At 45.5% G+C, this 14950-nt stretch overlaps 1 protein-coding gene across 1 annotated transcript in view; it reads right to left on the minus strand.

The window, feature by feature from the left end:
• GTF2F1 (general transcription factor IIF subunit 1) overlaps positions 1–14950 on the minus strand; it is a 45668-nt gene that overhangs the window by 5749 nt on the left and 24969 nt on the right. The window contains exons 7-13 of the mRNA XM_068272166.1: positions 12718–12929; positions 10340–10484; positions 10189–10247; positions 9873–9986; positions 9715–9788; positions 6529–6670; positions 2144–2267 (exon numbers count right to left, since the gene is read on the minus strand). Coding sequence (XP_068128267.1) covers positions 2144–2267; positions 6529–6670; positions 9715–9788; positions 9873–9986; positions 10189–10247; positions 10340–10484; positions 12718–12929 — 870 coding nt within the window. The remainder of the gene's footprint in view (positions 1–2143; positions 2268–6528; positions 6671–9714; positions 9789–9872; positions 9987–10188; positions 10248–10339; positions 10485–12717; positions 12930–14950) is intronic.

A 14950-nucleotide genomic window follows, 5' to 3' on the forward strand; every position in this document is an offset into this window, starting at 1 on the left:
CAGCCGGCCTGGCCAGGTCGGGTCGGCCACCGGAGACCACCGGGAGCCTGCGGAGCGGCGGCGAGGGCACCTCCTGCCTGCCACGGGTTGGAGGAAGCCCCAGGTAAGTGGAAATTGATTTTTATTTTTTACCCACCCTCCCTGAAACTTCCCTTTAAATGGCCCCCTCAGTATACCTTCACCAATCAGAGTCAAGTACCTGTAGGCTACAGGTACTTGACTCTGATTGGTGAAGGTATACTGAGGGGGCCATTTAAAGGCATGCTGTTGCTGATTTGGTGTGACATAATTTTGTACAGCTTGAGAAAGATCTGGTGATCGAAACAGCGCTGCTGTTGCTGTGAAAACTTGTCATGCTTTTTTAAAAGAAAATAAAGAGCTTTAAATACTACGGATGGTGCTGGCTTGACTGTGGAGGAAGTTAGTAAGGAGTCATACATATAGTTTTTATATACAGGGAGTGCAGAATTATTAGGCAAATGAGTATTTTGACCACATCATCCTCTTTATGCATGTTGTCTTACTCCAAGCTGTATAGGCTCGAAAGCCTACTACCAATTAAGCATATTAGGTGATGTGCATGTCTATAATGAGAAGGGGTGTGGTCTAATGACATCAACACCCTATACAGGTTTGCATAATTATTAGGCAACTTCCTTTCCTTTGGCAAAATGGGTCAAAAGAAGGACTTGACAGGCTCAGAAAAGTCAAAAATAGTGAGATATCTTGCAAAGGGATGCATCACTCTTAAAATTGCAAAGCTTCTGAATCGTGATCATCGAACAATCAAGCGTTTCATTCAAAATAGTCAACAGGGTCGCAAGAAGCGTGTGGAAAAACCAAGGCGCAAAATAACTGCACATGAACTGAGAAAAGTCAAGCGTGCAGCTGCCAAGATGCCAATTGCCAACAGTTTGGCCATATTTCAGAGCTGCAACATCACTGGAGTGCCCAAAAGCACAAGGTGTGCAATACTCAGAGACATGGCCGGGGTAAAAAAGGCTGAAAGACGACCACCACTGAACAAGACACACAAGCTGAAACTTCAAGACTGGGCCAAGAAATATCTCAAGACTGATTTTTCTAAGGTTTTATGGACTGATGAAATGAGAGTGAGTCTTGATGGGCCCGTGGATGGATTGGAAGGGCAGAGAGCTCCTGTCCGACTCAGACGCCAGCAAGGTGGAGGTGGAGTACTGGTTTGGGCTGGTATCATCAAAGATGAGCTTGTGGGGCCTTTTCGGGTTGAGGATGGAGTCAAGCTCAACTCCCAGTCCTAGTGCCAGTTTCTGGAAGACACCTTCTTCAAGCAGTGGTACAGGAAGAAGTCTGCATCCTTCAAGAAAAACATGATTTTCATGCAGGACAATGCTCCATCACACGCTTCCAAGTACTCCACAGCGTGGCTGGCAAGAAAGGGTATAAAAGAAGAAAAACTAATGACATGGCCTCCTTGTTCACCAGATCTGAACCCCATTGAGAACCTGTGGTCCATCATAAAATGTGAGATTTACAAGGAGGGAAAACAGTACACCTCTCTGAACAGTGTCTGGGAGGCTGTGGTTGCTGCTGCACGCAATGTTAATGGTGAACAGATCAAAACACTGACAGAATCCATGGATGGCAGGCTTTTGAGTGTCCTTGCAAAGAAAGGTGGCTATATTGGTCACTGATTTGTTTTTGTTTTTGAATGTCAGAAATGTATATTTGTGAATGTTGAGATGTTATATTGGTTTCACTGGTAAAAATAAATAATTGAAATGGGTATATATTTGTTTTTTGTTAAGTTGCCTAATAATTATGCACAGTAATAGTCACCTGCACACACAGATATCCCCTAAAATAGCTAAAACTAAAAACAAACTAAAAACTACTTTCAAAAATATTCAGCTTTGATAATAATGAGTTTTTTGGGTTCATTGAGAACATGGTTGTTGTTCAATAATAAAATTATTCCTCAAAAATACCACTTGCCTAATAATTCTGCACTCCCTGTATGTATGTATGTATATATATATATATATATATATATAGATAGATAGATAGATAGATAGATAGATAGATAGGTTCCATGTTTCCTTTAAAATCGCAGGGATTAGTGAGGGAATCTCTCCTAATTTTTTTAAAACTAAAATATACTCACCCGCTGCTCGGCGTGGATTTGCCAGACTGCGGCTGTGGGGTTGACTTTCCGGAGGTGTTCTGGGCCGCGGATTCCATCTTTAAGCGTTTTGCGGCTGGTGTGTGAGGAAGAGCCCCGCGTTTACCTGGGAGACATGAAGACAAGCATTGTGAAGTCACAGAGAGAGAGATACTACACATGTTCGGCCCAGAAATCACCCAAATGCAAGAGAAGCAGGAGATATTCGATAAATCCAGGTTCTGGCAAAAAAAAAAAAAAAACCCAAAGTATTCTGGGTGAAAGGTGGTCCGTTTCCTCATTGGGTGGATTTTCTTCACTGCCTCAGGTCCTTCTTGACTTTAAAATAGTGTATCAGAGCTGAGGAAAAACAAACAAGTTTTATACATAGCTGGGGCTTCCTCCAGCCCCATGCGCTCAGATCGCTCCCACAACGCCGTCCTCAGTCTTCTCCCTCTTCTGTACCGGGTCCCGTTACTTCCTCCAGTTGCACGCAAGCGAAGTGTGCTATTTACATATCTCCAGCAGCCGCAGGAGATATATGCAGAGGGTGCACTTCTCTTGTGCAGACTGGAGGAAGTAACGGGACCCGGTACAGAAGCGGGAGGAGACTGAGGACGGCGTTGTGGGAGCGATCCGTGCGCATGGGGCTGGAGGAAGCCCCAGCTATGTATAAAACTTGTTTTTTTCCTCAGCTCGGGTTTCCTTTCAAGAGAACCCGAGGTGGGGTTCTGACAATGCTATCTGCATACAGAGGCTGGGTCTGCCTATACTGCCCAGCCTCTGTTGCTATCCAGATCCCCCCATAAATCACAGCCGCGCTGTCGACACGCAGCGTGTCACAGCGCGCTGTGTTTACCTCTGTACTGTCAGTCTCGGCACTCCCCCCGCCTCCTGCATAGCTCCGGTCACCGCCCGCGTCCCTTCCCTCCCCGCTGATTGGAGGGAAGGGACGCGGGCGGGGACCGGAGCTATGCAGGAGGAGAGCCGAGACTGACAATACAGAGGTAAACAAAGGCTGTGATTTATGAGGGATAGCAGAGCGGGGAGGGGGGCATCTTGATAGCAACAGTGGCTGGGCTGTATAGGCAGACCCAGCCTCTGTACGCGGATAGCCTCTGTATGCGGATAGCATTGTCAGAACCCCACCTCGGGTTCTCTTTAAAGCAATACTGAAGCAACTATGGGAAAAAAGCACCTACAGGAAGGAAGGCTCTGGATTTCATAGCACTTTCATGGTCCTCTCTTCGTGTCCTTGTTTCAGCACTGTGCCGTTTTAAACGTGCCACCTCCAAGAGCCCTCGGAAGAGGTGGTCCGTACAACGCATGCACTCGCACATGTGCAGTACAGAGCTGCCCGTCTTTGGGAGCCCTCAGGGACACGAGTGCTTTAAAAGCCTTCCGAGGGTCCCTGAATGTGTATTTGACAGGGCTGTGGAGTCAGTACAAAAATCCACCGACTCCTCGACCCCGACTCCTCTAATTTGCATATTACAATCTTGTTGATTGAAAGGATGTAACATAAAACGCATCTCTTAACTGCCAACGCTTAGGAACTGAACCGAGAGGCATATGGAGGCTGCCATATTTATTCCCTGTTAAACAATACCAGTTACCTGGATATCTGGCGGATCGTCTACCTCTAGACTAAAACTAGTCCTTGGTACTTGTAAAAGGTACAGACCGGAACAAAGAACATCTATCAGGCCCTAGGCAATGTAACTGTGGGTACATGTAAGAATGATGTGCAGGTACTCTGCAGGGGAATGAGGAGATTCTTCCTCTATTACACATTCTTCATGCACAATCTGAACCAGGTTTATGGGTGATAGACAACACCTCTGTGTTCAATGTGCACAACATTCTCAGTGGATTCCCTGCAGCTCTGTGGAGTGTGCATATGTAGAGTATAGTACTACTGTGTAACAAAGTAAACCTGAGACAGATGAAAAGAAAAGTTTTATACATACCTGGGGCTTCTTCCAGCCCCTTCAGGGTAATCAGTCCCTTGCTGTCCTCCTCCGCCACATGGATCTTCTGCTATGGGTCCAGGTACTTGAGCCAGTCAGGTGTAGTGCGCATGCACACACTCCGCCGACGGGAGTGTACTATACCTGCGCAGCACTATTGTGCAGATGCAGAATGCTCCTGGCTGTAGGAGCGGCACGCGGCCGGACAGCGCTGACTGGCTGAATTACCAGGACTCATAGCAGAAGACCTAGGTGGCGGAGGATGACAGCGAGGGACTGATTAGACTGAAGGGGCTGAAGGAAGCCCCAGGTATGTATAAAAAAAAAAAATCTTTTCTTTTCATCCATCTCAGGTACCCTTAAAATTTTGGTTTGATGACTGTGAATTAAACAACACATCAAATTATTTGATTTCATGAGCATAAACCAGCATCAACACAGATTTCCATCTCATTGACCATCTCTATTAGTGACACAGCTACACATCAGGCTTTATTCTTACAGCATAGATGTTATTTAGTATATATAAGAGATTACTGTGTACACATCATATATACTGTACAGTCACAATCAGATATGTGTATCTGACTTTAAAAATACGGGGACTGCTTTATTGAAACAGCACAAGTAACTTTTTTTTTTTTTCATTTTTGTGGGCTAAGCATAGCTATTACTGTATATGTAAATTATTTATGATGACCATTATATGAGAAATAGAACATTTTATCATATTTTCTATTTTAATTTCAGTTTAAATTCATTAGGAGTCGGTGCATTTTTTCCTGACTCCAGGCACCCCAAATTGCTCAGACTCCGACTCCACAGCCCTGGTATTTGACCAGTTGGTGGATTACCTGCAGCAGGGGTGACAGCGCTAGAACGAGGGGGCTGAGAGAGGATCGAGAAAGCTGTACGAGACTCAGAGCCTTCCCTCTCCATAATCTGCCTTTTTTCCCCCCCACAGTAGCTTCAGTATCACCTAAAAGAAGAACTTTAGCGAAAAGGGGGAAAACATAAATCAATGCTTTGCAAAATGAGAAATCAAAAAATAAAAGATGAAGAAATGATTTATATTCGCAATATAATTTGTTCATGTTGTTTGATCCACAATCAGCCTGCAGGACAGCATCTTTACTGCTGGCAGATGAGAAAAAAAAAACAACACAAACAAAAACCTTCTTAGTGTCAAGGCATCTTCTAGACACACAGACAGCAATAACACCCCAAATATAAGTTTTGATCCCTCTTACTCGCTGTCCAAAATATTTCCTGCAGCTGGGCTCAGAAATTGTTGCAACAAAATAAACAAACAAAAATGCAAGCTATGGGTGGGCTCTCCTAAATATGGTCCCACACATGCAGTTAAGGTGGCCATTAGCAATACAATTTTGATTGTACAGTTTCACCGTTTCTATATAATATGAGGAGCTACCTGAAGTAGCCAAAGTATATTCACTCAGTTTACTCTTCTACTACATGGATTTGGTAAGATTGTACAATCAGGATTGTATCATTGACGGGCACCTTTGCAAAACTGAAGGTCCTTTCGATACAGATTTCTTTCACTGCCAAATTATGTGACGTCAACAGCACCGTCTTGATTTTTAACCTGCGGTGTCCCTCTAGTGTAAACAAACTGACATGATGAGGGACAAGGATAACCTTTTAGCGTCTGCAGCAGCTGTCAGGTCTCACTAAGGGCCCGTTCACACTTAAAATCGCAGAACGCCAGCGATTACCGCCGGCGTTTTGCGGGAGTGATTTTCCCGCGATTAGCGTGGAAAAATCACTGGACACTGCGGCAGTTTTGGAGCGATCGCGATTAGCGTGCTATGCACGCTAATCACGATCGCAAATCGCGGAACGCTCATCGCCGTCAAACTGCTGCATGCAGCGCGGTTGCGGTTATCGCTAACCGCAACCGCAACCGCGGCAGTGAGAACACTGCCACTCGCTACATTGTGGGTTTGCCGTGAGCGGGAATCGCGCGATTCCCGCTCAGGTGTGAACGGGCCCTAAGGAATGTCAGTGCTGCAGGAAATCAGACTCAGAATTTCCAAAAAGCAAGATGGTGACCTCAAAAGATGACAGAACAGACTGCAGCTGTGGCCAGGTGAGGTGGGATGACATTGTATACTGGCAATACATTATTCAGGTATGGAGAATATGGCTATGAGATGGAATAAACTGAAGGAACGTTTAGTTCAGTATTGCATTAAAGTGAAACTCCGCTTTTGCTGAAAAAAAGAGCAATTCCTTGTACTCTATTATTCTGTATATTGCAGGGAGTATTTGCAAATCAATCACAGCCTGCATAACAGCGGGGGAGTTACTGGAAATATTTGCAATGCTGGGCTGTACCATATTTCCCATGCAGATATAGATGGTATATCCCATGATCACATGACCAGAACATACCTTGCTCCAGTTTGCTGGCTGCTGCTTTCAGCGTGTTGGAGGTGTTGGCTGAGTCAGGTGACGGTGTACCGGGCCGACTATTAGCGCGAGAGCTGTTATTGGAGCCGCCCTTTTTATCCTTTTTAGGTGGCGTTTTCCTTTTCTAGAGAAATCAGAAGACATGACATAGCCCCATGAAGCAATGAATCCCAAGAAAATACAGAAATATCAGATTATATTGTCTCAGTAAGTTAAAGGACAACCAAGGTGACATGTGACATGATGAGATAGACATGTGTATGTACAGTGCCTAGCACACAAATAACTAGGCTGTGTTCCTTTTTTTTTTTCTTTCTGTGCCTGAAAAAGTTAATCAGGTATGTAAGTGACAGTTTCTGTCTGGGTCGGGACTGGGACGGACTGGGTCACACTATAGCATAACCTCACTGATAAGTAATTACAGCCATAAAACACTTTCCTGTCAATAAAACGCTTCTGAGAGCAGGGAAGAGATAAAAAGGCACAAAAAAAATCATAGATTTGAGCTCTGACATACATCAATGAAGGTGTCATTGAGCAGAGACAATGAAACAGTAAAAACTTAAAAACTAGATGTAAATATAAAATACAACTGTGGGATACCTAAAAAAGTCATTTTAGGAGACGGAGGATAGATACAATGGTTTTCCTTATCAGTTTATTTTCACCTCGAATGTCTTTTAACCACTTCCGTACCAGCAGCCTCTGACTACTTAAGGACCAGAGGCTGCTGGTACGCTAAAACGCTGCATCCCGACGAATCACCGCAATAATCTGTCGCTCCCGCCGGACACGCCGCTCTGTCCCCGCCGCAGGCTGCTCTCTCTGCCGTCTCTATGACGGCACAGCGATGTGCGCCGGTCAGGAGCCGCTTTCATTGGCTTCTGACCCTGTCACTCAATGTAAGCCAATGGGAACGGCTTATAGTAATGACAGGGCTAGGAGCCAATGACAACGGCTCCTGCCCGGCTCACAGTGCTCTGCCGTCATAGAGGCGGCAGGGCAGCACATTGCGGCGGGGACAGAGCGGCGGGGACGAGCGGTGAATGGGACATAGAGCTTACGTCCGGTCAGAACTGCAGCGCCGCCCGCCGTAGATTTAACCTGCGTCGGTCCGCTTTAGGTTAAAGAAGAATAATCCATACCATTTAAGCCCATTACATGTTTCCACCATTAAATTGGATGAAAATGAATGGCACGGGGAGGGGCTTATTTAATGTTTGTTGATACAGGGTTTCAATTTCCTGGGGCTTCTGCCAGCCCTCTGCAGCTGAGTCGGCGAAAACAAAAGTAGCTGGCAGCGGGGGATAGGAGGATAATTGAGGACCAGCGCAGACACAGGACAGCAGCAGAGAGCTGGTAGAAGCCCCAGATAAGTGAAACTTTTTTTTACAGGTGACTTAAAGAGTAACTGTCGGGCATAAAATCAAAAATCAATTATTTATTTGTATCTGGTAAACAAGTAATAAGGATGCTACCCAGGCAATCCAAAAGTTAAAATCACTATTACTTTTATTGTTGATAAAGTATCATTCCCCAGTTTACCCGACTCTTTGGTACACACAAAATTTGGTACACAAAGTTGCAGGGGGTGCTGGGTTGTTCTTTTTTCTTCTCTACTTCCCCTCAGACTTAACTAATGCAGCCTGATTGGCTGAAGCCTCTTTTCCTTCTGTTGTCCCCTCCCACACCTCTGTTCTTCTCTGATTGACCAATATTTCTCATGCTGAGACAATGCACTTTCTATAGTGAAGGCCGGGAAAATCAGGCAGAGGAGAGTAAGGGAGGAAATGACAACAGGATTGGCTTCAAATTAGCCACACTTAAAATGGGAAATGCTAAGAAGGATTTTCTCTTTTTTTACTGTAGAAAAATCACTGAAATCAAAACATGGACAGTGCAATAAAGGTTATGTAAGTATTTATCTACTTATATATGTGTTTTTTTCCGGAGATAGTGTGGCTGACAGCTCCTCTTTAAAGGGAACCTGAAGCAAGTAAAATTATTTAAAACAAACACATGACGTAGCTGCAATTAAATATTACATACTAACTTCACAGTCTGTTCCTCTCAGAAGCTCACCATTTTCTTCTTACAGTGATCCCTTCCAGTTCTGACAATATTTTGTCAGAACTGAAATATACCAGTTGCTGTCAGTTATATATCAGCAACCGTCAGTTACAACCGAATGTGCAAGGTAATGTCCATGTTTCCCTATGGCCAAGTTGGTGATATTACAGTTTAACAGTGTGCTGACCAGGAAGCTGTTATGGGGTAATGGCCATTTTTAAAATGGAGGATGGAGAATTTCATTGATCACTGTGGACACAGGAGAGGAGAAAGCGATTTATAGGTAGACTACGCAGGAGGTAAGTATGACCCGTGTATGGTTATTTTGACTTTTTATTTTCAGTTCAGGTTCTCTTTAAGTATCCCTTTAAAGAAAACCTGTAACATCAAACTCACCTTGGGAAGAGGAAGCCTCAGGGTCCCAATGAGGCTTTCCACGCCGTCCTCCGTCCCTCGGGGGTCTCGCTGCAGCCCTCCGAACAGCGGCTATGTAAATAATTACCTTCCGGCTCCTGCGCAGGCGCTGTGGCGGCTCTCGGCTCAAAAATAGGCGGAAATACCCGATCGCCGTCAGGTCTGCTCTACTGTGCAGGCGCAAGTCCCCGGCGCCTGCGCAGTAGAGCGGACCCGACTGAGATCGGGTATTTCCGTCTACTTCGGAGCCGAAAGCCACAACAGCGCCCCCTGCTGGAGCCTGCAAAGGTAAATATTGAACAAGCTGACGGATTTGTCAGGCCGCTGTTCAGAGGACTGCAGCGGGACAACCGTGGGACAGAGGACGGCGTGGGAAGCCTCATTGGGACCCTGAGGCTTCCCCCTCCCGAGGTGAGTACCCCCCAGGAGAACTTTTTGATGTTACAGTGTCTCTTTAACAACAAAACAAAGCAGTGTCTGCCCTTTACTGCCTACCTTTTTAAAGGATACATGAGCTTTACTCACCTGGGGCTTCTTCCAGCTCCTAGAAGTCTCTATTACAATTAGCATAAATGTCTCTCTCCCAAGACTTTTCATTAAGTTTAGCAGGAAATTCTGCTTTCACAGTAAAGAATCCTCTCCCGCCTCTATGGGTTCTCTATATAAAAGCACCACTTTGCATACCTGCATGAAAAGAGCAGAGGAAGCCTCTCCGTCTATATCACTTTCATCAGATGTCTCTGACTCCTCGCTGCTCTCTGCGGGTGGGAAGATTACGCAGCATGTTATTACACAGAGATTACACAGCCACTGGTTGTATAGGAACCCTCCCTGAGCCTCACCTCCTCTCTTCCTCTTCTTCTCTTGAGGAGTGTTGGCCTTCTTCTCTTCATCCTCTTCCTCCTCTACCTTCTCCTCCTCACTTTCCTCGCTGCTCTCACTCGCCTCATCAATTCCTGCAGGATGTACAGAACGCAATGGAAATGGGTCTACTTAATGTGTCATGGGATAGATTTATTATTTTCCTTTTTTTTTTTAAAGTGGGATTACAATCGTAATTACATTTTTGCTTTAAAGCATTAAACATAGTAAAAAAAAATAAAATAATACTAAGCACTCCTCACAGACTAAAATAAGCATTAGGTATCAGTCTGTTACCTTTAGGACCCTCATCCTCCTTGGTGACTTTGGGCTTGCCTGGAAGTTCGTCATCAGAACTGCAACAGAAGGACAAAAGGGACCTCAAATATCTGCACAAGTACCCAGAGTCATATGTCACATGACCAAGAGAAACACAACTTCCTGTTACCTGCTCTCTTCATCTGACATGTAATCCACTTCCTGTCCCTCAAAGTCACCATCGTCACTGTCTTCTATGGCTTCGTCATCAGACTTATGTTTCTTTTTTTTCTTTGACGGGGCGGCTTTCTTCTGGGTCTTCGGCCGATTCTCACCTTAAATGAAATGTAAAATACTAAATGACCACATTGCCACATCACTATGCTCCAAACCTACTAGGGCTGCACGGTATATCGTTTTAAAATAGATATCGTGATTTGTGGCAAGACGATTTCCTAATCATCAAAGTGGCAATTTTTTCATGCATACAATTTTAAGCTTTTTACACGTACTATTTTAAGCGTTCCATGCGTAAAATTGTTTGAGTTGGCTGCGCGGCGTGCTTCTGGCCGGAAGGAGTCAGAGCGGCAGTAAGTAGTGTAATGCGGCCAGCACGCTGCTTGTGGAGGAGAAGGCTCCGCACATCAGGCACTCCTGTTCTGCACTCTGCACCCCGTCTCCCGTGGTCATACTGTGTACTGTACATCTGCTTAGTGCCCAGGATCTGTTATTTCTCCACTATCCTGTCCAGCAAGCAACTTGGATCACCACCCACTGCCCAGGACCTGCTGTGGTACTCAGCTTTGCATTTATTAATAGCTGCTATTTGTTTTGATCAATTCACAATGCAGTAAAACATAAATATGACAGAAAATGAAACCATACTATTAAATTGATAGTATGATGTCATTTTCTGTCAATGCATGTTTGTAATTGTTACTGTACATTATGAATTAAATTCTAATGCTTGATTTGAAGAAAAAAAGAGAAAAAAAAAAATCGCAATTCAATTTTTTTTCTAAAATCGTGCAGGCCTAAAACCTACAAACTTATCTTTACAGACAATTCCTCTTGTGTTATGCTATAAACTCATCTGTACATGGTGATCTCACATGACTCTGGCCTGCACACAGCATCACAGCAGGTGGAACATTAAAGAGGAACTCTAACCTCAGATTGAACGTCATCCCGATCAGTAGATGATAAACCCTTTCCCATGAGAAATCTTTACATTTCCTCAGTTATTATTATCCCTGTGGTTGTGCACATATTGAGAGGCACCACTAGAGGGCATCAGAACGAGGAGACTGCCACTGACTGGCTATGGAGGAGACAGCGTTGTGGAATGGTGATTTAAGAACTACGTGGAGCTCTGCATTTGCCAGGGGGATGGACTTACGTTGGGACAAATCTTTGTATATGCTGGCGGGACGGATGTTCGTAGAAGCCTGCAAACGCCAGGGGACAGATGTCACAGTAGCCTGTAGGGGGGGGGGGGGGGGGGGGGTCAGGCAGGCAGCGTGGCTCATGGCCATGTAATCTAACAAGACAGGGCCAACAGCGCTCCGCACGTGGGGGTTGGCTTAGCCAGCCTACGGACACGGTAATCTATATTGGAGTGGCTATTTCCTCATTATTCTGACTTTAATGCAACTGTTCTGCGTTTAATGCCTTGCCATTCTAATACTGCTTCCGCTCTGGCTGGTGGCACACACTACGTTTCCCACCCCCGGCTTATACTCGGGTCAGTCATTTTTTCCACATTAAGGTAAAAAGTTGAGGGTCAGCTTATACTAGAGTATATACGGTAATGTACTATCCCACTGTTGTCACTGCAGGACTTGTGACCATACAAATGTACGACCCTTTTCATTATCTAGCCTGTCGAGAGGGCCGGTTACACCTAATTCTTCCTTAAACAGAGTACGGTCTCGCCACTCAGCTACAGAATGGATGTCCATTTCGTGTGTGAAGTTAGGTTGCAGTTGGAGGATGAACAAAATCAAATTCCACAAAATCAAATTCCATTAACTTACTTCTCTGTTTTTTTTATGTAGTCTACATGCAGTCTGCATTGCAAGCATTCAAATACAATCATAAACGTGTCTGCTGTAATGAATCTTATCCCAGTCAGCCTGGCTCTGTTCTGGTACATTACAGGGAGAGGGGAGCTTGTTATCTTCCTTCCCACATTCCTGCTCCTCACTGATTGGCTGAGGGCGGTGCAGTGTGACATGAGGTTGAAAAGGGAAATACACCTCACCCCTCTGCAGAAGCTGCTGAAAGACAATCGTTGCTGTGCTCACCTGTTTAGAAAGCAAGCTAGATATGACAGTATAGTTCCTACAGAGCTCAGTGGGGAGGAGGGCTGGCAATGCATACACCATTTCAGGCAGGGAAAAACTCGTGGTTGAGAATTCTTTTTAAATTCTAGTGTATTCCTTGGTAACCTCTCTGTAGATACTGACTTTAAATAGAAAGCAACTCCCAGGAGACGTTTCAATGCAACCTAACATCACCACAGTCCAGACATGACTAGCAGACACCCTATATTTCAATTGCTCTCACCTTCCTCCCCGCTGTCATCACTCTCGCTGGTTGACATCTCCAGATCGTCCTCCAAGTCATGGATCTTCAGGTCACTCTTCTTTTTCTTCTTCTTGCCCTTGCCAGCCTTGTCCTGCTTACTGCCGCCCTCCTCATCCTCCTCGTCCTCCCCCCCGGGGTCCTTAAGGCGCCGCTGCTGCATGATGCTGAAGTGGTTGAGGATTTTGTTTCGCCTGTATACACACAAAGATGAAAAACTCAGGTTAGGTAGGTGATAAGTGAGATTGGCAACAGCACAGACCCCTTAGTGCTGTCAGAATCTGACAATGCTGGTACTGTTGTCAAAACCCGCAAAAAACAAAACGCCGCACCATCATTCCTGCAGTGAAGAGATACACATTCTACATGCATAAACTGTATGCTGGCCAGACAGTGTACTTTTACATACAAGACTAGGGTTCCACCCCCGGCTATTTACCTGGCTAGCCAGTTACCAATTCAGTAAAGAGTCCTTGGACAAGAACACAATTATCCAGGGTTTCCTACAGAGCGTGTCCTTAGGCCAGGCGCCCACTGGGCGCAGCACAATTTGCTGGCGATCGCAAGTTGAAAAAGGTAGGATACCAGCTGCCACAGTAGCAGCCACTATCAGCCGCCACTGTGCCTGAAGCAGAAACAGCCACTGATTAGCAGCTGCCACTGTGCCAGCAGCAGTAACCGCCACTGATTAGCAGATGCCACTGTGCCAGCAGCAGTAACCACCACTGATTAGCAGATGCCACTGTGCCAGCAGCAGTAACCGCCACTGATTAGCAGATGCCACTGTGCCAGCAGCAGTAACAGCCACTGAAAAAGGTAGGATACCAGCTGCCACAGTAGCAGCCACTGACTATCAGCCGCCACTGTGCCAGCAGCAGTAACAGCCACTGATTAGCAGATGCCACTGTGCCAGCAGCAGTAACAGCCACTGATTAGCAGCTGCCGCTATGCCAGTAGCAGTAACAGCCACTGATTAGCAGCCGCCACTGTGCCAGCAGCAACAGCCACTAATTATCAGCCGCCACTGTACCAGCAGCAGTAACAGCCACTGATTAGCAGCTGCTGCTATGCCAGCAGCAGTAACAGCCATGGATTAGCAGATGCCACTGTGCCAGCAGCAACAGCCACTGTACCAGCAGCAGTAACAGCCTCTGATTAGCAGCTGCTGCTGTGCCAGCAGCAGTAACAGCCACTGATTAGCAGCCGCCACTGTGCCAGCAGCAGTAACAGCAACTGATTAGCAGCTGCTGCTATGCCAGCAGCAGTAACAGCCATGGATTAGCAGATGCCACTGTGCAGTAACAGCCACTGATTAGCAGCCGCCACTGTGCCAGCAGCAGTAACAGCCACTGATTAGCAGCTGCTGCTATGCCAGTAGCAGTAACAGCCATGGATTAACAGCTGCCACTGTGCTAACAGCACGTAGTATATGGGTTAGGGCTCTTTTCCACAATGAAACGTGACCGCAATTGAGTTTCAAACCACTGCATTTTCACTAATGTGATTGTGCTACTATACTGAGTATAGAGAACTTGATCACATCTAAAATGCGGCAGGACTATTGCTCTAGGGCCAAAACCGCAACGTAATCGGATAGCACTACTGGAAATGGCTGCTGCTATTTTCATTCATTTTACTGTACCCTGCGTTTTGTGATCCGTTAGCAATCGGAATTAGATCACAAAACGCAGGTTAGTGGAAAAGGGCCGTTATTTCCAGTGGAAATATTTTATTCAAAATGTCACAGGCATAGTGTGCCTATTGGTAGTTCAGCCGCCTAGCACTCAAGAACGGTGGTATGGCCCTTGGCTGAAAAAATTTGGACTTCCCTGAATTACAGGAACCTCAGGAACTCTCCTTCTTTAGGAATAAATAACTTGAATTGCTGATCTTCCTTTCCCAGGTACCATCGTTCCCTTATGTATATCACACTACTCTGTTATCAAGCACTGACAACATTTTCTGCTGCACTCTGAGAGCATTAACATGAACCTCAGGCCTCCTGCCACAATGTGATGTACTTATTAAGTAGCTGTAATGTCATTTCAGCTTCATGTCACAGCCCCATTCATCAGTGAGCCGCCTTTTCCCTCCCTTACAGGCAGCTATACGGATTTAGACTTCTGTAAGAGCATTACCAGGCATAGAACACAAGGGAACATGAGCATTAATTACGGGATAGTTATGTGCTGTATCCCAGGAAAATGGTTACATA

This window comes from Hyperolius riggenbachi, chromosome 3 (genome assembly GCF_040937935.1).
Source record: "Hyperolius riggenbachi isolate aHypRig1 chromosome 3, aHypRig1.pri, whole genome shotgun sequence".
Taxonomy (NCBI): Eukaryota; Metazoa; Chordata; class Amphibia; order Anura; family Hyperoliidae; genus Hyperolius; species Hyperolius riggenbachi.